Source organism: Ambystoma mexicanum, chromosome 11 (genome assembly GCF_040938575.1).
Source record: "Ambystoma mexicanum isolate Mex_15411 chromosome 11, UKY_AmexF1_1, whole genome shotgun sequence".
Classification (NCBI taxonomy): domain Eukaryota; kingdom Metazoa; phylum Chordata; class Amphibia; order Caudata; family Ambystomatidae; genus Ambystoma; species Ambystoma mexicanum.
Window position 1 is genome coordinate 1,359,770,835 of NC_090934.1, and position 26,524 is coordinate 1,359,797,358.

A 26,524-nucleotide genomic window follows, 5' to 3' on the forward strand; every position below is an offset into this window, starting at 1 on the left:
TCCACACTCAACAAGCTTCTGGACCCACATAACAAACATATGTTACCACTGAGCCACTATGTCTCCAAGCTCAGCCAGCATTTATCCAATCTCAGCCAGCATTTATCCAGGTTTAGGTGTCTTTGACCGTCTGAGAACTGATCACGGCATCTCAGAGGATGAAACGCAATCACACCAATCCCCCACCACCAACCCTACCTTCCTTACTTACCTGTTTGCTTGCCGACTGGTTGACTGCAGCCCTGCGGCGTCAGATCCGTCCCTCAAACGCGGGTCAAATCCAACGCCATAGGGTCCCTTTTTCTTTTTTTTTCAGTCCCCCACCTCCAATATTTAGGAAGCATGGGACACCCCTGCAACACCCAAGGCTAATACATACCGATCATAGGAGCGGTGGATACCCACGCAACCCCCGTGCCACATGTTCGATATGTATTAGCCAATTTGTATGTTTTTATTCCGTCAAATGGTACAGGCCAAATTCAGTCACTCTGCAAGCCTTCACTTACTCCACCAGTATTTGCACAAACTCACTCAGCGCTTGTGCAGACTTAGCCAGTTGCTGTCCAAAGTTGTCCCTTGCCAGTGTTTGCACATGTTCAGCCAGTGTCTATCAACACAGAGGTAATTCCTGACTACCTACACCTGTGCTCGTCTTCATTTCTCTAGTATGTCCAGCTCATCCAGCTTAAGTCCATACTCAGGAGGCACTGCCGGTCCACGCACCCACAATGCCTTTGCAGATTTGTCGCCATTCTGTCCTAATAAATAGCTGTTGTATTTTCCCACTCAGCCAGTGCCTGCTCACACCATCCACCATCTACCCAGATTGATACAATATCTGTAAATGCTGTCATTGTTTGCACACACTATGGCAATTCTGGCACACATTCACCCAACCTCTCGCTTCACACTCAGCTAATATTTGTCTATACTTTGCAGCCACCCAAACTCATCAAATATTATCTTACACACATCCAGTAAATGATATCCCTCAACTAGCGACTGTCCATCCTAAGCCAATGACTGCCCACACGCTTCAAAATGATGGCCACATTTAGTAAGTCAGTGTCAAAAACATAGTCAGTGGGCTTCAATACAAGTGTGGCGGTTGGAAAATAAGGGTGCCGGTCGCACCGTACCGGCACCCTTTCCGGACCGCCACATTACAACTCTGTGGGTGAGTGCTGTTGCGCCCGACAGGTCTGACCTGCTGGGTGCAACGGCACCCAACCGCAGAGGTTTCACGGAAGCAGCAGCACCATTAGCAACAGTGCCGGTGCTTCTGTGTCCCCATCCCCATTCCCATGGACACGTGGGACTCCATGGGAATGGGGATTAACATTTTATGGCTCCTGACTTCCCGATCCGCCGGGACTTGTAATGTCGCGGTGGCACTGGGAAGTCAGGTGCTGGAGAAGTGTTACGAGTCTGCCGGCAAATCACTGGTCGCACCGGTGGGTTACTGCCGGACTCGTAATGCGGCCCAGTGTCCCTCCACCCTCAGCCAGTAGTGGCCCAATACTCAGCTATTGCCTTTCCTTGAAGAGACAGTGTTTGTACACACTCGGTATCTGAATATCAGTCCTCACCTTACTCCAGCATCTATCCAGAGTGAATCAGTGTCTGCTCACAATAAGCAAAGACATTCCTATACTCAGCGAGGCCCATCCCGGCAACCATTGCTACCCACAGGCATCCAGCACCTGGACTCACATAACCAGCATCTAAACACACACAGACTGTACCTGCTCTTATTCAGCGAGTTGCTTATGTTATTAAGTGTCTATCTGTACTGTGATGTGTATTAAAATGTAAGGTGGTATTTTTAAATCCCAGACATATTGTCCTTTTCGATATTCAAAGAAAATAAAATAAAATTACAATGTTTTCTCTAATTCTGTACAGGTTTGCAACGGTATTGAACAGCCCAGGAAACAGCAGCGTTCTGACCTCAATGGACCACTTGAAAATAATAATGTCCCAGAGGTAACCACTCTAATTTTTAGTTTGTTTAAATGCCACACTATGGTCTTTTTTCTCTAATTGAGTAATAGCAACTTATTTTTCAGATTTTATTTCTGATAAATGTGTAGCATAAAATATTTATAAAATTAAAAACCCTGTCTAAATATATCTTTTCATGTTTGTACACATTTATATTTGTGTAATCACAACTTTTTTGTAATGCATTTAATCTATAAAATGTCATATATAGTCGACATTAGTGTGTACATAAGATTTTTCCGGTGGACATCTGCCTAGCACTGGAGTACTTCTTCCGGACTATCCGAATTTTGTAAAAAATCCGAATACACGTTGTCCCAAACAGTTTCTGAAATACTTTAAGAGGATTGATTGCGGTACTGAAACGCTGCTGGTGCTTAAATCCAGCGTTTTGTATTCTGTTTCTCCACATCAATCGGGGTCACTGTGGTATCAATATATGGCTACAGACCACCCCGTTCATTTGAAAAACACTACCAGCAGTGCTCCGGTATCGCAAGTCATATTATAATTGTATTCCATAACTGCTTTTTTAATCATTTGGAGAAACAAATATTGTGATTTTGTGTAAAACCAATGAGTCCTGATGAAGAAGTGCATGACAAAACATGTGTGGACTCAAAACCCTTACCATTAAACTAATGTAGATTCTGCCACTTAGCACTTACAATTACTTTTTTCTGGGCATAGAACAATAAATACTCACATGAGCTAGGACAGATTATATTGTTAAGATTGTTTTTCTTCAAACACCAGCAGTGTGGCATAGCCAGAACAGCCTTGTTTGCATTGATTTATTATTTCATTTGGTGGTTGGCTTAATTTAAACCTTTCACCATTATCGCCACATTAAAACCAATACTATTTACTTGTACAAAATGTAAAACCATAAGAATTTTCCTCTCATCCCCGCATCACGTCCACAATTTCTAAAAGATTACTCCAATAATTTGAACACTTTGAAGATTAAAGACATACGTTCTCAACACATAAAAATGAAATACAATTTTTCCATGGTCAAAAAACGACATTAATCAAAAAAATATATATATTTTTTATTTGTGTTTTAATCTGTTAAGAATTTTACAAAAAGAAAAAGAAGAAGTAATTTTCCATTTATCTCTGTTTGTCTAATCTCCTTTCTTAAGTCTCTGTGGAGCTGTCCGCGGAGCAGCTTATTTATTGTGATAAGGAAAGTGGAGAGGTACAAGGCGCCACTAGATCTGTTATGTCTTGGAAGCTTTCTTGTAAGCTGCGTAGGATGTTATAAGATGCCAACAGCCATGGGGTCTTGTCCCCCCCTATTCTCAAATCAAAAAATGTTCCCCAAAAGTCTAGACCTTATTTCTGTCAATGCAGTGCAGAACAGTAAAAGATGTTGAAGATTTTCTTCTGCCCTCTCGCATTTACAAAGTCTACATGTCACATCTTTATCACTGTTTCGATTTTAAGCAATTAATACTTCTTTAGTAGGGTAAAAGTTTACGCGAAATTGCATGCACTGTTCACAATAGTGTCTATTTGGAAATTTCAACAGGTACTTAGGGAGACTATTATGTTGCAGTGCTTCCAGATAGGATTGAGCATGAAGTGTATACAACTGTCTCAGGTCTTGTGTGTCTATCCAGCCTCGCCTCCATAATTTATGTTTTACAAAGGCTGGGTTTGACAATAAAGTCTCCTCAGAGGTACCTACATTTACCAAAATAGCACAATACACTCTCTTCCACTCAACCAGTATGGGCTCACTCTACTTACAAATTGCGCCTTTTAACATTTTATAGCCTCTTACAGGTTCAGACAATATACATTTACGATACAATTCCAGGATCTTCCATGTTACCATTGCATACATTGAAGTTAAGCCAAGCTCCAACCTCAATACTTGGACCGGGATTGGACTGGAAATACTGTGCCTTCTCTGTTGTATCAGCAATGCTGTGGAATGAACTTCCAATGGCTACAAAAACAAATCTCCAACTACTTGGCCTTTAGAAAGGATGTTAAAACTCTCCTATTTTAGGCTTTTAACGGCTTGGTTCCCTGGCTGGGATTACCTCACTCTAGCGCCATGATACCCTTTGGTGACCTTGAGCTTTATAAATAGGCTTAACATAACATAACATAGCACCCTTTTCCAAATAAGGCTCTCAAGGACCAACCATAAACTTGCAGGAAGGAAAGTGAAAAAAATCTCTGCACCGTAAGTCAATATGGGAATCACTTTCATACGACAGGAGATAACAGAGGGAAGCAAGAAACCACCATATTTTTTCAACAACACTCATCCTTGTGCCATCAAAGTTTTATCCTTAACTAGCAAAAAAGGTTCCCTTGGACTGTCTTTCAAGCAAATGTTTTATAATTCCATGTAATTTCATCGTGGGATGGTTTTTCGTGGGCTTTTTTACTGTGGATTTTTTAACGAACATTTTAATGTTTCTGAACTCCCACACCCCAAATATATATTTTCTAACCCCCTAAACATTTCAATGGGCCTCATTACGACCCTGGCGGAAATCGAAAAACGATGGCGGAAATGCAATACCGCCATCGAATAGCGCTCGGTGCGATCATGACCCGTCACCGCAAAGTACGATGCCATTAGCGACACCGTAGTGAACGCCAACGCTAACTGCACCAAGCACTCGCGCGCGCGCCATGCCAAACCGTAATTACCACCATGGCGCAAAGGTACGCGAATTCCGACCCTAGCGGACATGCACCTAACGCCATCAAGCACGGCGGAAAGTACCATTCCGCCATGGTGAGAAGTACGGCATCGCGAATCAACCGTAAACGGCCCTACTGAGTGCTTGTACACCGCTCCCTGGCCACATTGTACAACCCCCCGTAGGTGCAATGAAGTCACACAATGCAACCAGTGAAATGTACAAGTCATCCATGCCTGCCAACGAACAAATGAATCTCAAGAGTGCCCAATGGGAGCTGCAGGGCACAGATGGCACGAATACAGAAGCTATACAAATGGACATGACCTCAGTCTCCCACCAAGAAACGCACGCAAACACAGGCACCTGTGACCAGCAATATTCCGATAATCACATCATTCCACCAATCCAACTGGCTGACCGGCATCTGTTACACAAAAGCTAATCCCCCGCCCCTGAGCATGACATCATCAAAACAGTCATAATGGCAGCCCTTATCCCTGACCTCACTGGGCTCCGTAGGCAAACGCGCCCAGCACAGTACCACGCAACTATACTCCGAAGCTGGAACCCAATGCAGATCTCCTCACAATACATCGCTCCCCAAATAGGAATATGCCACATCACTCGCAAAGAAGAACGCTACACGGTTCATATCAGAATAGAAATTTAATGCACAACAAATCCACCAAGCCCATACAGCCATTAGGCCATGAACTCCAAAATATATTTCATTATCGTGGGCTGCATCCGCAATAAATGACCAGCTACTTCTTGTGTGACGCCCTGTTCCTTCATGGTACACAGGGGCTACATTCCCGTACGAAAAGGCAACATGGAAGCGCCTAGAACCGCAGGGCCGTCCCAATAGGGAGGCACTAGTCCAGCTGAAAGGCCGAAATGTTGCTCCTAGCCACTAGTACTGCGTAAGGGCATGTGGCCCATTGGCGATCGTCCCATAAGATCGTAATGCTGCTCCACTGATTAACACGAAGCAGCAGGTGTCGGGAGTAAAATCCATCTGCAGGAGTGGCATACAGATGGCAGTGGCAAAAGGGGAGGAGATACCTGTCAACCAAATGAAATGAAAAAGAATAGTATGGCCATCAGAACTACATTTGAATTACTCACTTCAATGATCACACCAAATCCACAGCCATATGCATGCTAGCCCACTCCAAAGGATCATCACCACCCAAAAACCACTTGCGAATCATAACTATCTATATCGAGGTGAAAACACCATCACAAACGAGTGTACCTGTGCATGCGTCTGTTAAAACAGAATCCATCAGATGGGATTGGTAACGTGCATAGACACAAGTGTCTGAAGGCGCGTCGAGACAGGGAGGGCTCAACAAGGCCAGATAGACGATGGCCCCACTATGGCAGCCCTGCATCACATAGCGCAGGGGAGGCGGATAGATTCCAAGAAGCCCTGTACATGGCAAACTCTGTATCAAATCATCTGTCCATGCATCCATACATCATTCCCTCATCCCGTAATGAAAACGCCTGTTTCCATACTCACATAACATGTGAAATTTCCATTGAGTCTGTGCGTTATGCAGCCTGCAAAATCCACCGTGCCCCAGCCCGTTATTCCAGTGTTGTGAAGTAACATGTATTTGGGAACGTCCGGCCTCATCGCCCACGTCGCTATTGCGCATCCCATACTATTCATATCAATCATTGCATCCTCCCCATGGCCCCTGTCCCAAGGACATTGAACAATAGAACGTTATATTTGCAGTCAGACCTGTGGGCATCTCCTCGCCGCTAGCTGAAAACCGAAAGCGCCGCCCTTCGAATTCCTCATTTGCAACATCACGTCGAAAAGGCATCTGTGGCCGCTTGAAACCACAAATTAATCCATCTAGTGCGGCTGTGTGTGAAAATGGCAACTGCCTTCACTCACAAATGGAACGCCCCGCCCGTCGGTGAAGCTCGGTACAGTGTTGCATGAGGGTCCACCGTTACTCGAGTACTACGTTCCACTGACCCTTCACAAGTCTGTTCGCGACTGCAAAGATTGTATGTGAAACAATGGGACCATAGCCGAATGAACATATCAACCAATGTTACACTGCCATCGGGTACAGATACATGATTGCAATAGCAAGATGCCATTCGTCGAATTGCAGCGTTGTGTGCGGGACGTGCTCGCCCAAAGGGGAGTGCAGCTTGCACAGGTGGAATGAATCACCACAGGTGGAGGCCATACAGCCTGAAAACACATAAATTGCACACCCAGTCTCCTCCCACAACCACACCCACTCCGAAATGCTACCGGCAGGACTAGCCATGTTGGCCCTGGGGGACCTGATAGCACTGCAAGTACTCCAACTTCAAGAAGAAGACGAACACCAACTACTACCGGCCGCACGGCGGAGACGCAGGAGGAGGAGGAGGGCAAGGCAGGGCCAGCAAGGGCCGCCAGCACAGCCACTACCACCACGCAGGCAGCCCGCAATCCCACGCCTCCGAGCACATCCGTTCAACCTCACTGATGAGCAAATCCACACCCTCTACCGTTTGGACCGGGACACCATAACCGCCATTGTGGACATGACACAGGCTGACCTTGTCAGCATGATAGATAGCCCAACCGCCATCCCACCCCTACTGAAGGTGGTGTCTGTACTACACTTCCTGGCCACAGGCACCTACCAGCACACAGTCGGACAGTTGCATGGCATATCACAGCCACTGTTCTCACGGACACTATTGCAAGTGCTCGATGCCCTCCTGAAGCACGCAGACGACTACATCTCTCTACCACGCTCGGAGCAGGAAATTACGAACACAAAAGTGGGATTCCATGCACTTGCCGGCATACCGGGTTGCATTGGTGCCATCGACTGCACCCATGTGGAATTGGTCGTCCCACATGCCATGGAGGCCCAGTACCGCAACCGAAAACAATTTCATTCCCTGAATGTGCAAATGGTGTGTGACTCCAACAGGATCATTACACATTGTTGTGCCAGATTCCCTGGATCAACCCATGATTCTATGGTCTTGAGGAACTCTACTATACCACGCTACATGGGGCGACACGCAGGGAACAGATCCTGGCTACTCGGTGAGTCTCATTTCATGCATGATGATGTGGGGTATGTGATGCGGCAATGACCTGGCAGGAAGGGGGGGGGTGCGTACGTAGCAATGGCATTCCTCAATATTCCTTTCCTGTCCACATACAGGTGATGCCGGGTATCCACTGAAGAGATGGCTCCTCACACCAGTCCGGAACCCACGGGACCAGCATGAGGAGGACTACAACCATGCCCACTCACGTACCCGTGTAGTCATAGAACAGGCATTCGGCCTACTGAAGACTCGTTTCCGCTGCCTCAGCAGGTCTGGCGGGGCACTCCTGTACCGCCATGTGAAGGTTGCAAAGATGGTCATGGCATGTGTCATGCTCCACAACATGTGCGTACGTAGAAATGTGCCCATGCCCCCTGACGCAGAACTGCAAGCACCTGATGATGGTCATGATGAGGGTGGGGATGTGGCAGCACCTCAAGGAGTCTGCGAGGCACAGGAGGGCCGTGACATTCGTCAGCATCTCATAGATGCATGCTTCTAGCACTCACGCCTGGTGGCTGATACATGGACACGGGACTCGTGGCACTGTGTGTGTCTGGGACATGCACAATATGGACTGTACGCCTATAATGGCCTCGTACACAAAGATCAATGTCCACACATCTCATTGCATGATCGTGCATTGTTTAGGGCATATGTGATATCATGTTAAACACCCTATCGACCCGCCACCCAAGTGAGCCCAACACACCCCCTCCACCATCCTACCTCCCCCCCGAACACCAGTGTCCAAAGATGCTCATTGTCAGTGGGCTGTCGCTATTGCAAGCCCCCTCTGCGGGTATCAGGGGCACCCCTGCCTGTGGAGCGCAGGCTCCTCCCAGATCTACGTTGGGGGCTGCCCTGGACGGAACTTGCAACGGATGATGTCTCTGCCTGCTCACGTCCATGCATGTCCCTAAGGGTTTGTGAGAGCTCAGTGAGCACACGGCGCACTGCGGCAAGTTCGGCACATACGTCTTTGGACGTCGCATGCAGTTCCCCCCTCAGGCTCTCGGTGCTTCTCTCCATTTGTACTCTCAGGCTCTCGGTGCTACTCTCCATTTGTACTCTCAGGCTCTCGGTGCTACTCTCCATTTGTGCCCTTAGTGTCTCTGTACTTCTCTCCATTTCTGCCCTCAGTGTCTCAGTTGATGTTTCTATGTCTGCCTTAGTGCCCCCACATTCATCGGCATGGTCCTTGAGGAGCGTGGCCAGTTGCTGCTGTTGCACGATTAACTGGTCGAGGGACTGTTGCCTCTGCTGGGCCATGGCCATTTGCGGTGGTGTCACAGAGGGGCTGATCACCTCATGTTGCCTTGCCACAGGGCTTGTGGGGGATGGCCAGTCGTCGTCTTGTGGGTGCCCCTGCGTGGTATCCTCATGGTGTACGGGATGGAACAGACAGGGGGATTGAGACAGGTCATGGATGGATCTAACTTCGACATCCCCGTTTTCTGTGTCGGAGCATGCTGCCATTAATGCAGTATCACCTATGGTGCTGCTGCCACCAGAAGCAGTGCCTACTGTGGCATCCATTGGGGGGACCTGTGGTGGTGGTGTTGTGGGCATGCTGGCTGCTGGGGTGCCTGTTGGAGTTCCCTCCTGTGTGCTGTCACTTGATTTGTGCTGCTGCCGTGTCTTGATCCGTGCAGCTGAGGTGGAGGGTCTTTGGCCGTTGGTCTTGGCCCTCTTTGCAGGTGTGCTGGTAGGGGTGTCCTGGAGCTCGTCGTTTGGATCGGACCCTGTGGTGGAGTAAAGGAGGGCGAGCGTTATTAATGGGTCTGTGGGAATTGGAATGGCAATGTATCACATGCATTGGGGTGGTACCTGAGGGTGATTTGGGTCGGGGCCTTGGAGGTGGTTTCATTTGTGTGTGGAGTGAGGGTGCAGTTGTTTGGCAGCCTGCAGTTAGGGTGTGCCTGCTGCACGTGTAGAGGGTGTTTTTAGGATTTTTAATTATTTATGTATTTGATGTGAGTTTTAAAGTGTGCTATCAGGCCTATGTATGTGGACGTTCTCCTGGACATGTGTTCCTGTTGCACTATGTGGGCTCGTGGTACTTCACATGATTGGACATTGTGGTTTTGGCATTGTTTTATTTGGGACACCTACCTGAATCTTCGGATGTCTGCACTCCTTTCTCCATCCCTCCGACTCCCTCTATGCTCTCCATTCCAATGGTGGAGGCACAGATTTCTTCCCAGGGGGTCAACTTGATGGGTGATTCCGATCCTCCCCCGGTAGCTGTGGCAATGTTGCGGTTGGCAGACAGTATGCTACGGACGCGTATCCGCAGGTCGTCCCATCGCTTTCTGCATTGCTGTGGGTTGCGGGGTGCGGTCCCCACCGCACTTACACGCTGTGCCACCAGGGCCCATATGGCCTTCTTGTTCGCAAGTGCCGTCCTGGTCATTTGCGTGGAGAAGACGACGGCAGCATTCTCCTGGAGGGTCTCCGTGAGCGCCGTGAGTTCCTCACGGGAGAAGTGGACCTGCCGCTTGCGGTCGCACGCTTTCTTCGCTACTTTCCCCATTTTTCTTGGTTTCACTAGGGTGGATGACGGGTTGGGATGTGTCTCAGGGTAGTATTTTTTATGGTTGTGTGGATTTTGTGGTTTTATAGGTGTACGGCGTGATGTTTCCCGTTCCGGGACCATGCTTTTACTTCCGTTTCCGTATATTTACGGTCACCGTACTTTCCGGTTGGCGCTCACTGCGGTGTCCGCTAAGATGGGTGGCGGTATTGCACCTAGGGCGCCGTACGGCGGCGGTGTGGGCCGTTTTGGGGTCATTTCCGCCATCGCGGACTTTGCACTTCCGCCATGGCGTGGTGCTCGTGCCCGATGGGTCGGAATGACCCGCACTTTGCTCCATCGTGCAATGGCGGAAACGCTATTTACGCTATGGCGGTCCGGTCGGTTGATTTCCGCAAGGGTCGTAATGAGGGCCAATGAGTTTTTTCATAAAAAATCTGTGGTAAAAAAACACATAAAAACATCCATCCCCAGGTACACAAAGGAGTCAACTCTCATAAGAATTGCGTTACTTATATACCAAGAGCTTCTAGTACTTTGTATTCCCTTTTGTAGACTGCAAAATTAGTATTCTAGATTTGGATGCGTTTATCTTCAAAGCATTTTAGTCACAGTAGTCCTGTATGGCACTCATTTGCTGCTGCAACCCAATTGGTGTTGAATCAATCAGGACCTAGTTGTCCACCTACAGCAATCTGTCTAGGGATGCACCATTAATACTAGGTGGAAAACACCTCACCTTTTTCAAGGTGTTGGTTAAATCCAAAATAAATAAATTGAAAAGGGCTGCCGCAAGTGGGCTGCTCTGTTTGAGATATTTCCCTTTGTGGATGGTACCAGAGAGCTGACCCCTTGTGTCCAATCTTATTTTCAATGATGTACCAGCGTGCAACTCACTAAAAGCTTTCAAAAGATCCTTTGGGCATGCCAGATTCCTTAATTTAGCCCAAAACCGGTCTCGGCCAACTTTGTCAAAGGCTTGGGCCAAATCTATAAAAGCTAGGTACTCCTTGGTTTTATTTCTCGTTGTATGCATATTCAAGATGTTAATCAAGAACACGATCAGCACTGTACCCACCTCCTTAACTGTGCGAAGGAGTCATAATTACCCGATTCTATGACCCACTTTGAGAGTGCCTTCAGAATCAGGGTTTCAAAAATGTTTCCTGCCACATCAAGAAAAGCGATAGCCTGTAATTTTTAGGATCAGTTCTATCGACCTTCTTGAAAATAGAAACCACCACAGAGGTTTTACAAGAGGGTGGAACATTGTTTTACTTTTTTACGTGAATAAACAGTTTCCAAAGGAATGTTGCCCACAATTCTGGGTGCTTTTTTATCATGGCGTTAGCAACCTATCAGGGCCATGGGCCCCAGAGTTGCTAGCCTTCGCAATCAAATCTATTATGTTGTCTCTATCGGTTTGAAATGCCCATTCTTCTGAGGGTGTATCATTGTCTATATTGAGAACATCATTCTCTGTGGAAAATAAAAAGGTGAAGCGCTCAACCCACCCAGACTCTGATACCACTTTTATTAACAGGGTATTCTGGGGTGCGTATAATTAATTTATTAACTGCCAATTTTCACCTGTAATTTCCCTGAAATATTTTGCAGCATAAATTCCACATCTTTTTGCAATATTATGCACTTCCGTATTCTTACCCAGTTTCTATGTCTCTATTTAAGACTTCTTTCAAGAGTCAACGAGTCCCGTGTCTTCTCACCCTGCAACTTCCTCAGTTCAGATTTCAATTTTGTTTTTGCATTCACCAGTTCTTCACTGTATGAATGCAAATGAGAAAACTACTATGTTAATACCATGTTTCTGATGTTCGACAAGGTCCATCAAAAACCTGGTATAATCTGACGTGATTGCTGGTTGGCCCTTTGGTGTGGTTTCCACGTGGTTTGTAAATCTCTTGGTCAACAAGGTTATTCTAGATGGAATCAAAGTCAACCTGTTTTTTCCAGCAGAGATGCCAACCACTGTGCAATAACCCCAAAGCCTTACAGGTCAATTTCAGAATGTTATGGTCACTGTGTACCGTAGGGATGACCTCCAGTCTTGATACCCATGGAGAATATTATGAGATACAAAAAATTGTCCAGAATGTTACTTTCTGGATCCCTTTTCCATGTTACACTTGGTGGAATGGCCATTTAGGAGATGAAGACTCCTGAAGCTCAGATCATTCTGCCAGCCATGCCTTTTCTTTTCCACCTGGGTGGAGGATGCATTGATATCTCCTATCAAATCATTATTATGATCAAAACAATGCATATTTAAATCACCACAAATGATTATTATAGGGCCTGGCAGCAATTCAAACAACCTGTCCATTAAACACATGATTGAGGAAGAAAAATGTGAAGCCTCAATTCCCACCCGATTCCAGTACAGATTGAATATAATCAGCCAATCCTGCTTATTAGGTCTAAAGCAGCTAAAATGAAGCAGCAAGACTTGAATGTAGATGTTTGGATAGTCTATTGCCATTACTTCCAAGCCTCTAGCGTTCTTTATGGCTGTCAATAGAACAAACGTCGATAGGAAACCCGTTCAATACAGAACTTTTCTGAGCCACGGTTCTTCGAGAGAGATATCAAAAGTCTCATAATCTAATGAATTGTTTTTGAACAAGTGACTGAAGCCGCTCATGTTCCAACATCCCAGGACTAAGTCTTTCACTGGCCTCGACTGGTCTAGTTTATCTCTTCTTTTCTTCAAGACCAGTGCTTCTGCAAGTCTTGTTCCTTTTCAGGTAATGCATCGTGTTGCACTACCACCTTCCTACTACGCTCGTTATCACCTCCAAACGTGATGATTTTTATAAAATAAATGTTTTAACACCTTCTTTATTAACATTTCATATAACAATCAAACACACCCCACAATCGCCCCCCCACCACCCGTTTCAACCTGACGGTACAGCATTAGAATGAGAGGTTAACACCAGCAGATTAGAATGACATGGCAGCGATACAGTTCGAACCACAGGTCCATAAGATCATAGAGGTCATCCCTGGCCACCCGTATCTCAGCACAACACCCATCTTGGCGTACCTCCCCCACCCTCTCGGGTGCCCCCGCGCTCCCGTTCACGCGGCAAGAGCCACCCCTACCGGGAAGAGCACTGTACAATCGGTCTAAGGCGAGGAAGGTTCGGTATTCACCGCTGCCGATTGTCGAAGAAGATATGAAGTATATATGTCCCACTTCTGGCGGTCCCTTCCTCGCTGAGGTTGCATCACACCCCACCTAGAGTCCATATCATGAAAATACAATATATTTTTTTCCCACTGGGCCACCTTGGGACTAATTTTCCCGCCCCATTCTATAGCCACTCTTCGTTTTTCCAGTATCAGGAGGAGACCCATCAAGCTCCTGGTCCCAGCGGGTAGCAACTTAGTATACCCCAGTATGGCCACCACAGGGTCAGGGTCGATCTGCCTCCCCACTATTTCCCCAATTACACCAAAGATATGAGTCCAGTATCGCTGTAACTCTACGCATTCCATCTCCAGGCATTCATCTCCATTCATCTCCAGGCACACAGCATTTTAGCAGTGCGATTGTTAGCCCTGGCTCCTATGTGGCACTGCAACCCACCAGGCCGGCACACAGCTACATGTCATCACGCTTTAATTAGTTGGCAACAGGGCTTATTGCCTCTCGTGGCAGGAGTGTTCCTGCAGTTCTTACTTTTTAACTGTGCATGGCTTTATTGGTATGTTCTTAGCCCTACTTCGACGAATGTGTTCTAGGCTAACATTATTTTTTGCTTGATAGTACGTCAGGCGCACTTCCGCTGACACGACTCTCTCCGCTGCATTACCATTCAGGAGGCTACCCCATCATATTTATTATTGGAGGGGGCCACCAAGAGCAGCGTTACGCTAATTACAGGTAACAATTGGCCGCTTTCATGAGGTTCTGTTGGCTAATGCAGTTATCCCTCTGGGCTTATGTGTGTTCCAATTGTTTTTCCACTCTTGACTAGTCACAGTTCCATTGACGGTATGACTCCAGCATACGACCCTGCTTTTCCATCCTGCATGCTAATGGCTTTTTACACATGGTTTGTTTAACTTATCATGTTATAGCATGCTTCTTCCCTTGTCATTCATTTGGTCATGGCATTTTTTCTGCTGTTTGAGGGCTTTTTTGGTGGTCTATGACTGTTTTATCTTGACCCTCTGGCCTACATGGTGCTCCCAATTTCTGTTATTATTTTTTACACTCTCGGGGTCGGTGTCCTCGCCTCTGGCTTTTCAAATAAAACTCTGCCACTGGGGTCGTTCTTATTTAGGTATACTTCCCCAGCACAAATATTTAGTTTTTTTGGTCTGTAACAGGTGGCACATGGTGGTTGTACACAATCTATTGTTGAGTTCAGTTTATGAGATGGGACACTGCTGCATATTTATGCAGTAATGCTCTTCTCTTGCAGCCTCCCGCCTTGTATCTCCTGATGAAGACATTGCCCATTATACACTCTACGTCGAAACCGGCTGAGCTTACTCTTTAGGGATGTGATCTACATAACATTCTTTTTCTCAGATCCACCCTTGTGATAGATTGTTTTTAATGAGTTCTATTGCTGTATGTTAAATACATTTTAAACATTAAAATAATTAAACGGGATGTGATGAATGTTTGTCCCACTCCCAATTGGCAATCAATGTTAATCAATTCAGTCATTTTTAGCCATTGTTGGTTGGTTGAATGTCACTATGTATGATGTATGGTTTGGATGCTGCACTATGTATGTCTGTTGAGATGGATTTATTTTAGCCAAGTATTTTGTTCACCCATGTTGTCGTGTTATGTGATTAATTGATGTTCATCAAAGTAATATGTCATTAATTGACTTTTTCAAATTTTTTGTATCATGGTAAATAAAAACATTATGATACTTTTGTAAGCAACACAGTCTTGCTCTCTGGACATTTCTTCAGTTTCTCGCTAGGTGCAGTGACCCTTCGGTGCATTACATTTTTGAGGGTCCCTCCTTTGCACTATTTTCGAGGGTCTTCCATCACATTTTTGTCCCCTCACGCAGAGGATAACAAGTTCCCATTTGAAGCTGAATTTGAGGGTAGAGGCGTATATTGAGGAATTCGAATCAGCAGCTCAAGGTCATAGCCATACGGTATTTACGGCACGTAGCATCTTTAGGACTACCGCATAGGGTAGATGCCTCATAATTAATAATTTGACAGATGTTAATAAAAGGTGGTATTTGAAATACCACCTGTTTTCAATATTACCTCCCAACTCACAGTGAGGTCTCTAAATGCAGGAGTGGCATTTTCACACTAGGATTTCTACGCAGGGGCTCATCCGCTGTACATGCCCCTGGCCTGTGGGCACCGGGCTCCTCCCTGCCCTATAATCCTTTCATAAAACGTCACAAACGGGTTTTTCTCCACTGAAACTGCTTTTGTTAACCTTGTACTTGTTCATTCTTGTTCCCGTTATTTTCACTTGGGGCCTCATTACGACTTCGGCGGTAGCCATGCCACTATTGGTGGCATGGGTGCCGCCAAAAACCGGGTCTGGGTTCCCAGAATGGGGAATTACCGGGCCATTCGGAGTTCGGAGGGCCTGGTAATTCCTCCCTCCAGGAACCCGGGCCCAGACCTTCCCCATTCCCATTTAGCCCCCATAGGGCTCAATGGGAGAGGGTGCAAACAACAGGCCGATTACGAGCGGCCCGTTGTTTGCTCCCTCTTCCCCTAGTGGTAGCCGGTAAGCACGCCTGGTTTGACCAGGTGTTACTTACCGGGTCCCGTGAGGGGAGCTTGTAATGAGGCGGAACGGGTTTAATGGGTCCACCTCCTTTAGCGGGTCCCGTTAACCTGTTCCGCCTCACTTGTAATGAGGCCCTTGGTGTTTTTTTTTAATTATTCGAATCGGGATGATGGTTTTCGTGGGTCTATTTTCGGCGTGGACGAATTGCTTTTTCTATTTAGCAGTTTTGGTTTAAGTGTGTGAACAGCACCCGCCATCCTGTGGGGTCTCTTTTGCATTTTATAAATGATGAGAGGCAGACGGCCTTATTCATTGTGCCCTGTCTGGGAGCAAGCGACAGGCTGCTGCTCCTACCGCCATTTTAACTGGACATAAGTGAAGTGACTTGGGTGGGAGGGGGGTGGGATTTGGGGGGGCCTTGGTGAGTGAGCTTACCCCTTCTTCTATAGTCGGCTACACAGGTGCCACGCCTTCTGACTTGCCGTAGCTTCTATGTTTAGTGAACGCGCCTTGGCAGGTTTTTCCTCGCCTTGCTTCTGCGGAATAATTCCCCCATCTGTTCGCACGTTTAATTGCCGCCACTTTCTCTCGCTTAATCTCGCGTGAGTAGGTGTGTTTGCAGCTCGTACACTGCGCGCCATAGCGCTCCCATTAATCGGGACAAGTCAGCACTCCTACTTTAATTAAGTGTCCCCCCCCGGCCCCCACCCCATCACACGAACAGAAATACAGTAGGAATGATAAATAACACAGCCTCTGTACCCTCATTGCCCACTGCCATCTGCCACCTTCACTACAGCGCGCCTGCGCTTTCACAGGGTCTGAGTCAGGCAGTCTTGTCGCGTTTGCTAAGCAACTGTCTACTGAACCGTGAGAGGTATATGCTTTTAATTGCTGTAAAAAAGACACGTTTTTCCCCTTTTATCTCTTAACAGACGAAGAAGGTCCCATCGTTTCCAAGCTTTGTCGATGGTGAGTATGGAGTCACTTATTCGTGTCCTATTAGTGCATTGTATAGCAGTCATTGCATACCATCAAATAAAATACAATTTCGTATGTTACTTATGGAAACAATGTGGATTCCTGGGAATACAAATTCTGGACAGGGTGCCCATTTTTATGTCCCCTATCTTGTGATATAGCAGGCCAGCAGACCCATGTCACCTGTGACACCTTGAGCTAGTCCTAGATTTGTAAAGATTTAGGGACAAGATGTAAGCTGAATTACAGTGACTTCTCCCCCTAAAAATAGTTGCTTCACCTTATTAACAGCAGGAAGAGAAATCAACTACAATTCCCACAAGCCCCCAGGGCAATAACCAATGTGGTCCATAATTGCAAATTATCAAAGGGGGGGGTCCTTGGAGTCCCTCTGTCAGACGTTAGTCCTGGTTATAAGAGCCTTACCCACATTCTTTAGCTCACTATCTCTTTCACAGAGGAGAAATATCCCAAACATATCAGTCTTTGTCCTGCACCAAAATATTGGGCAATTCTCCTCTGAACAAGAGTACCAACAGCAACTCCAGACACCTTTTTTGGTCTGGTTGCACCTCATCAGTAGGGTGGAGCTGTGCCTCTCTAAGAATAGTGAGCAAGGGGTCCACGTCTGGATTCCCATAGTAACTTAGGGTGAGGCCCAAGTTACTTAAATATGCAAATTAACAAGGGGGGTCTGCCCTTGGGCAGGACAAAGACCGATATGTAGTGGACATTTCTCTTCTGTAAAAGGATGGTGAGCTAAAGACTCTGGTTGAGACTCTAACCCGGGATATATGCAGCTAGTAGCGAAACTCCCAGAACCCCACTTGTTTTTGCATATTAAGTAGCTTTGGGTTTTCACCCTAAATTACTAGGGTAATCCAGACTGGAACCCTTGCTCACTGTTCTTAGAGAGGCGCAGCTCCACCTTACTGACGAGGCCGAAACAGGTGTTTGTGTTGCTGTTGTTACTCTTGTTCAGAAAAGAATTGCCAGGCATTTCGGTGCTGGACTGCCCTTGGGCAGGACAAAGACCGAAATGTAGTTCGCTTCTGTGAAAGGATGGTGAGCTAAAGACTCTGGTTGAGACTCTAACCCCGGATATCGGCCGGCAGTAGAGAAACTCCCAGAACCCCCCTTGTTTCTGTCCATGATTGCAGCCAACAGGCTATCTCGTGTTGCTCCCACACTCAATTCTTACTTTAATTGCCTCACATGTATGGGGTTTACACGTTTGCATAGTGATATGTTTATTGCACAAAGGGCAGTATTCCCAAACACATAATTCATGTGGATGATGTCACAGCCATGAATTACTTTCCTGTAATTCACACGAATGACCTAATTTCTGACCAATGCTAAGCCTGGCATACCATTGTTCTCCGAGTATAACATTCACTTGAAATGACCATGTTATTAGCTCTTCATATGGTACACATAGCTGCTCTTTGCTGCACATTGCGATATGTACATTGCAGGCAGCTGCTGGCAACTAATGTAATCAGTGCCCTTTGTTTAATCAGCAGTTTGCCATCACAGACAGAGTAAACCCACTGGTACGTATGCACATTTCCATTGTCATGTGTGCAGCCCACAGAACACCTGTTAAACCCAGCACTTTTAAAGTCTGCAAATGTATGCCCTCTGTAACACCCACTGACCGGATAACATACATGAATATAGTTTATTTTTAAATTAAAGTGAATTGGGTCCACCACTTATCAACTACACGTTTTCAATAATCATGTTTCTGTTTTCAAAATTAAAAAAATGCCATACTAAACCAAACTAAAGCATTCATTCTAACATGTCAATCTCAGGCGCACGCTGTTTAGTTTTGCCATCTGATAGAATGCTTTTTCGCAGAGCGCTCCCCTAAATTAAGGACACCGACATACCATCTTATTTTCTGTATTTCTTTCACAATTGTCCATATTGTTTTACATTATCTGTTTATTGTGTCTTTGCTGTTTTGCCCATGTGTGTGGCTTTATTTTGCATATTTCTCCCATGTCTTGCTTTGTTGTTAGGTCTGCGGCAACCCGCTTCTCTATGGCCATTTGTACCATCTCTTCCTTGGGTTGAGAAATTGCCCGAGGAGACACTGCCTCATTGGCACTGGCAGCGGTGTGCACTCCCTGAATGTTTGGCCTGGGACCCTCTGGCCTGGTGCTTCTGGACTGTGCGCAGAGGGGAGCCAAGTCTGTTCCTGGCACTGCGTAGGCACAGGGGGCCCAGACAGGCACTGCTGCAAATATACAGTTCTCCCTCTAGCACTTGCCAGATAAGCACAAGCAGGAAGAGTTATTTTTCTCCCAGAAACTTTCATGTTCCTTGGCACACATTGGACCTCATTAGAAGTTTGGCGGTAGCCTTGCCGGTAAAACCGGCAGACTGTGCCAAACTTCCGAAAATGTCCGGCGCCTTCGAATTGGCAATTACTGGGTCATTACGGCCCTGCCGGACCAGGTAATTGCACATTTGCGGGCACCGGAGAAAGATGCTCCCCATTTCCATCCGGCCCCATAGGGCCGAATGAGAATGAGGAGGTCGAATGCACAGGCAACCTTTATAACGGAGCCGGTGCATCCGACATGCTGTGCTCGCGGGTGCCTTTCAGCCTGCAAGGTCTGACCTGGTGGGCAGAAAGGCACCCGCGAGCACAACTCGTAGTTTGCCGGTCCGGGAACTATAGTACTGGCATGCTTACTGGTACCGTAGTTCCCGGACCGGCAAACTTATAATGAGGCCCATTTTCTTTGGATTCACCCCCCCCCCCATGTTGGGAGGTCCGGGGTTATTACTGGCATGCTGGTGGCACTCTCAGTTTAAGTTGGCACCTGTGTTTTATATATTTATATATTTATATATATATATTTTTTTCTCACTGTTTTATTCTCTGTTTTCTCCTCCTCTCCCTTCTCCCTCTCTCTTCCCTCCCACCCTTACTTTTTTCTATGCACTTACTCTATCACAATTGTCCCTGGACCTAGTATGATAGCAACAAATGTTGTCTCCTCCCCCTCTCCCTTTGCTTGTACCCCCCGCTCCCCAGGCACTATCTGAAATGTCATCAGGCCTAGTCCGATAGTCGCTTGTTTTGTTCCTCCCCTCCTTTTCTCCTCCCCCTCCCTCCCTCACCTCTTGTTAATCTTCGGCTCTACCAGACATGTCGTCAGGCCCAGTACGTTGGTCACCTGTCTGTTTCCCATTTCCTTCCCATCAGTGTTTTAGCTCTTGCACTATCTGAAATGTCGTCAGGCCGAGTATGGTAGTTAATTTCACATTCTTTTTGTTCATGGCCTGTAAAAATGTCATTGTATTTTCCCTTGTTCCCTCCCTTGCCGTGAAGCACTTTGAAACACATAGTGTATTGGCGCTATATAAATAAACTATTATATCATATCAAAGTTGTACCCATGCTTGTCCTCATTTTCTTTTAAATCACCCCCTTTCCTTGTTTTCAACATTCATTTTAAACACCCCTTATTCACGAAATCAAGGAGTCCGCAATTATTTACAACACCTTGATGCTTGATAATGTCTTACCTGCACAAAACAACCAGGTATCTCTGTGTATTGCCCTATATGTCTACATATCACAGACATGTTTATCACAAGCACTTAATGTGTAAAATGGGCATACATTACACTGTTTCAGGCACATGTGGTGTAGTCATTTACCATGGAGAATAGCAGAATGAGGGTTTGAAATGCTTATGGCCCCTTCACAATGAGCTGTGACTTGTCAGGAAAAGGGGCAATTAGCATTCTCCAATTCACACGTGTCTGTCCCAGCCTAATAATAAAAGATAAGACATGAAAGAAACAGACTTGGGGAATGACCTGGAGCATTTGAAGACCATCTATGGCTTTATCCATAGCTTGGCTTTGTTATTTCAAAGCCCTCATTGGTGCTGACCGGTATTATGCAAAAAAACGACACCTTTGTCAAGATTTCAAGGACGCAGACCTCTGTGATTTACACATCAACAAAGCACCCTTTTCCTCGTGTTTGGGGCTGAGCATGCGTGCCACACAGCAGTTTAGGTGCCACCACTGGGGTTACTGGGCTTATTTCCCTTCGGCACTCCCACAACATATCTCTCTAGAGGAGTGCCCTAGTACCATCAGCAATATTATATGTTATGATAAAAGCTAAGGGCAAAATCAACAACACTTGAGCCAGCTTTTGGGGTGGGGAGCTGACCATCAGATCATGGGGGAAGAATCAAAGAGGGAGTGGTATAAAATTCCATGAAGATATTTGCCCAGGAAGTTGCCTGCACCATGGGGCAGCGTAATATCATATTATTTAAAGACCCTGCCTAGCGGCGGCTGCAAGCCCAGACCCCTTCCCCTCTGGCAGGGTTCCTAATATGTGGAAGAACGCTGTGCCCTTCATGGCGAGCATGGTGACATCTGGGGGAATAGGGGATACCAGAAATGTCTCTGAAGAAGGCCATTTTCAGAAAGATCTCAAATCTGCCATGTTACATTCCCGACAGCGCGGAGCACATAACAGTGCTTCATCATCTTTTGCTTGCGATGGAAGAGCACCTCATTGCCCAAGACTGGTGAATTTCACAGCGGTTCAGACATCCAGCCATATAGAGTCAAGAAAGCACCATTTGCGGGCTCCACAAAGTCATTAAAGATGAACATCCTGAATTAGATTAAGTTCAAGCTGGAGATTTGGATGCGCCTGAGTTCGTAAGTCACGCGACCTTCACAAGACCTACGCCATAGGGTGATGGGTAGTTCCCCTTATGTGTCTGCACTGGCTAGAATTTAATCTGTAACTTGCAGAGAGCCTCCACCTCTACGGTTTTGCTTGCTCAAAGGTATAATGAAAGCAGACATCTTGTTGATTTCATGAGGTCTGTATTGATTTCCTTTAGCTGTGACCAGAATAATGACCATAATGACTGCTTGAACTATTGATCGATTGTATGGCCCGGTTGAGACACAACAGTACCTATCTAGGCCTTTTTGATCCAGTTGAAAAAGTAGACCTTCCTAAGTACCATTAGAGAGCCTGATAAAATGAATGATCAATCGATTAAATGACCACACCATCAAAAACAACGACCCAACATAGTCATCATCAACATCATCATCATCATCATCATATGCTTTTTCACAAAATAATCATCACCAGGGACCTCCTGTGATCAAAATGAGTCATTTCACTTCTTTAGTTGGACAGAGTTATTTTAATTGCAAGAGGAAATCAGACGGAGGGGGCCACTTAACTTTCCTCCCGCGTCCACAGCTCCCCTCTGCAACTGTATTCAATCCAAACGCGTAGTGGAAAACAAAAGTGGAAAGAAATGGCAAAATGGCCTTTACACCATCTGTTGGAAAAAAGCGTCAATTTGTCCCGCAATAAATAAGTGTGGATGGAATTTACAATGGCTTCCTATGGAATGCGCCTGCTTTTACCATAGGAATCCATCTGTTCTAAGCCAGTAAACGTCACGACAGTGTTTGTTTACAGCATCGTGGAGATGAGTGACAGACACAGTGAGTCAATCAATCAATCAACTTTATTTTGTGAAGCATGTTCCATAAACGTGCATAGAACACAACCATCAAATAACATCTTACATACACATTTAAATCATCATTATACAAGTTCAAAAATCGTTGGTCACCATTTGCCTTGACGTTAAACATCATCAAATACATTAAATAAAGAGATTTACACAATATACGTCAGGGCAGTAGTATAGATAAACATTAGGTTAGTCCATTTGTCGCATTGTCCCTGAGATTAAAAGCGCATTGCATCCATGTTGTGAGGGCCGCAGCTGGTATCACAGTGTTGGCTCACAATAGAAAGATGAGGGCCAGGCAGCACTAGAGAAATCCTCCGTTCTGTAGAATTCGGACTATAAAGCATTTCCTTGGAGCTCACCAAACAAAACAAAACAAAACAAAACAAAACACCAACCTCAGGGGAAACAGGGAGATTGGCTCGACAACAGAAAGAGTTTGTAGTTATTTGAACTACTGGCATTCAACTTTATCTTTTTTGTATAATGCACAACTACAGACGTTGGATTTTGACAAGGCTCTGTTTTAATTTCTTGCCACTTGATGCATGGTTTGCCACCTGGAACACCCACACAGGTTCAGCATATAGTAGCTGCCTGCTCTGTAGAGACAAGGCTGAAACGTGTCTACATTTCCTAAGATTTTGTTCGAGATATGCTAATTTACGTGCTCACTACCTGATTTCAATCTTGAAGCACATTAACATGAGGAAGGGCCTCCTGGCATATAAGCATTTGGTTTCAAGCAATGACTTGTGGGTAAATCGTGCCCTGAATGCCTAAAGATACGCTGGCTGAGATCTATGCAATGAAGAGCCCACGTGTTCAATGTTTGTGTTTTATTCTGATGTATAATGTATCTTATCTGTTTTTGTTTTCTTTTTATGTTCTGCCTGTTTTATTGTAGTATCTATTTAGTGATCTATGTACTTTAATCAATTGTCAAGGTGCAATTCGAATAAAGTGTAATATATATTAGACAAAACATCAAAAAATGATATACCGTCTCCAAGGAAATAGGGCACAATGGGCAAAGTTTCTTCTCAACAGAGAAAACTGTAATTCACCACACATTGACTGCGCCCCACACAAGTTCCAATTTTGTTTTCAAGTAATTTATAGTGCACGTGGATAAACCACACACATTAGATAGATGATGTGCCCTCAAGTTAACACGTGTGTCGGCTGCTCCAGAGCCTTTTTCAAAACAAAATGTGCATATGTATCATGTCCATGTTCAAATATGTATTCAAATGAGTCCCGGGATAATCCCTTCCTGCTGAGGGTGAAACGGTCCTCGCGTCGGAAGTGCAACCTTGAATCCACGTGCACTATTAATCACTTGAAAACAAAATTGGAACTTGTGTGTGCACAGTCAATGTGTGGTGAATTACAGTTTTCTTCATTAACCAAGGAGGTAGTGGTACTGGTTCCTCCACCAATCACCACACTGACGCGACACATTCCAATGGATTTGATATAAGGTCACCAACAGAAGAAGTTGTACCCCAACCATACCCCAAGAGTAGAATCTATTTCTTCTCAACAGAGCTTTTATGCCAGACTCCAAAAGTTGTATTCAAATGTATACAATTAAAACATGCTTGAGTTATGATAAAACGTTGGTATAAGCATGTGGAAGTCCATTCAGGTACCCCACTCCACCTCAAAACAACAAGACAATCCTGCGGATTGGAAAAAGTATGTTAAGACTGGCGTTAATGTTGTGTTAACATCGGATCCGGTGTTACCAGCTTGGAGAGGGTGTTAAGGCCATTAGCACTCTGGGTTATCAAAGCGGCAACCCGGGATGCTAAAAAAAGGATTTTCCCTCCTGCAACAGGACATGCGCGGCATTCCCGTTGTATGAAGGAAAATACGTTACCAACATGGCCGCCATCGAAAGGGAAAGCAGGGCTCCGTACGGAGCCCCTCTTCTCTTTCCATGGTAGCCGATCTGCATAGAGGGGAAGGTGCGGCTGCAGCAACGAGTGCCACCACAGCCGCAATAAGGTAAGTTGGGGGCACGGGGGAAGTAACAATAAAAAAAGGGGACGGGAGGGGGGAAGATGGCTGTGGGGGGAGTCTGCCATCAGGCGGCTTGGAACTCATGTTTAAACCTGTGGTTCAAGCTTGTGTTCCTAGTCACCTGCTTGGCTGGCTCTACCCGCCTGGGTACTAATGTGTTACAGCTGTCATTCCACTTTGTTTTCCGATCCGGAGCACTTGGGAAATGACCCCTTAAATGAATGTGTCTAAGTGAAGTTAGGGGAGAGTCTGAAGGGTACATTTAAATCCTTGGAATAGGGTTTGCAATTATATGCTAGGAGTTTAGAGACTGCTATGATACAACCTGTGGGTGGATATTGGAAGGATAAGGAAAGGTAGCAACAAAGCCACATTTTGTGTCTGAATCAATATCTGCACACGTTGGCTATTATTGATTACTTCTCACCCAATCAAAACGCATAGAATTGGTCAATAACTATCAGTTTAGACATCATTGCGAGCATTTTGTGAGTGATTCAGTCGTGGGAACTTGCTGATGGGTCCGCCACTCACTGCAGCATGCCCATTGCTTTCTGACGGAAGCACCACTCTTGGAACGTTTTCAGTATCTATCCAATGTAATCTTATGTCAAGACTCGAGATCCACGTAGACTATAAATACCTCTATCCCCAAGCACCAGTCGGAGAGGTAGTACATACTCGCTGACCAGTTATTAGGGCCATAGGTGACTGGAAGAGGGGTCACCAGGGCTCCACATGGCTGCAAGGAAACAAACAGGCAATGAAGCGGTTAGACAGTGGCAAGTCTAGTGATATGCACAATAGGAGGAATAGGAAACGGAGCACCTACCTGTGGGTTGCCTTGAATATGTATACTTGAGGAATTGTATGTACTTGATCCCTCTTTCTTTGTGCTGACCTGTTCCCCCTTAGTGTGGTGTTTGCAGTGTGGAGAAGGATACAAGTTGGAGTAGATGTCGGGAGGCATTGCAAAGGGGTCCCCCGTGAGCTTGATCCAGAGAGTGGTGTGCTCTGATGTTGAACAAATACCAAGATAAATCCAAAGTTCCAAATTTCCAATGGGAAACACAAAGTTGCTTAGACTGTGAGACAGAGAAAATTGAGCAATGGTTTCAGTAGTTCCAAAGACGTCGTACAGAGGGTGGCACACAAGGAAGTCCGTGGAGAAATGCCAAGGTCAGAATCCGTGTACGTAAGTAAACCGAGACATCGTATCCAAAAGGGCAAGTCAAGGGAACATCCAGAGTCCATTAGGCAAGGTCAAGAATATCCGTGAGTTCAACAAGAAAGCGCCACTTGCCGCAAACAACAACAGCTGAGAAGCATTGAATGCGAGGCGAGGGCATTCATTTATACCGTTACCATGGAGACACGTTGATGTGGGTGCGTCAGCACAGGCACCCTTTGTGAGCGGAGCCGCGTCACGTGGGAAAGCTCCCGTACTCGACAAGGCAGACGCCAGTGTGGCCCTAGCTGCCATGACAACCGCTTGTGGAAGGGCCGTAGTGCACACAAGGCCTGGCATGACTGTCTGCCAACTTCATTGTCCTTATCGGTGTGCCTGACCCTAATGTGTTGACCTGGTGAGTGAATGACGTGTAAGTGGGGGTGGGACTCCTAATCGGGGAATGCGTGACATCCTACCAGCCGGCAATGTCTTTCAACAGCTCTGCCATTGATCCCTGCTGCTTGTGATGTCACATGCTCTGTGTACATCCCAAATTGTAGTTTTCCTTGCTACCGAGCTGATGCTTGTCCTAACCTGCCTGTGGGTTGACTGTGAAATTGAGGGTTTCCTAGGGAATGACCCCTGAACCTCAGAGGTGCACCTCTCGGTCTATCACCGTGAGTATAAGGTAGGATACCCTCCATTCTCCTACTGTACCCA

The 26,524-nt window shown here is 46.0% G+C and overlaps 1 protein-coding gene across 6 annotated transcripts in view; it reads left to right on the forward strand.

Annotated features, from left to right (window-relative positions):
* APBA2 (amyloid beta precursor protein binding family A member 2) overlaps positions 1–26,524 on the forward strand; it is a 1,066,227-nt gene that overhangs the window by 731,298 nt on the left and 308,405 nt on the right. For 3 of the 6 annotated variants that reach the window (XM_069624922.1, XM_069624926.1, XM_069624923.1), the window contains 3 exons: positions 1,909–1,989; positions 17,002–17,038; positions 18,571–18,603. In XM_069624922.1, the coding sequence (XP_069481023.1) occupies positions 1,909–1,989; positions 17,002–17,038; positions 18,571–18,603 (151 nt within the window). The remainder of the gene's footprint in view (positions 1–1,908; positions 1,990–17,001; positions 17,039–18,570; positions 18,604–26,524) is intronic. The other 3 variants (XM_069624925.1, XM_069624927.1, XM_069624924.1) reach the window with 2 other exon arrangements.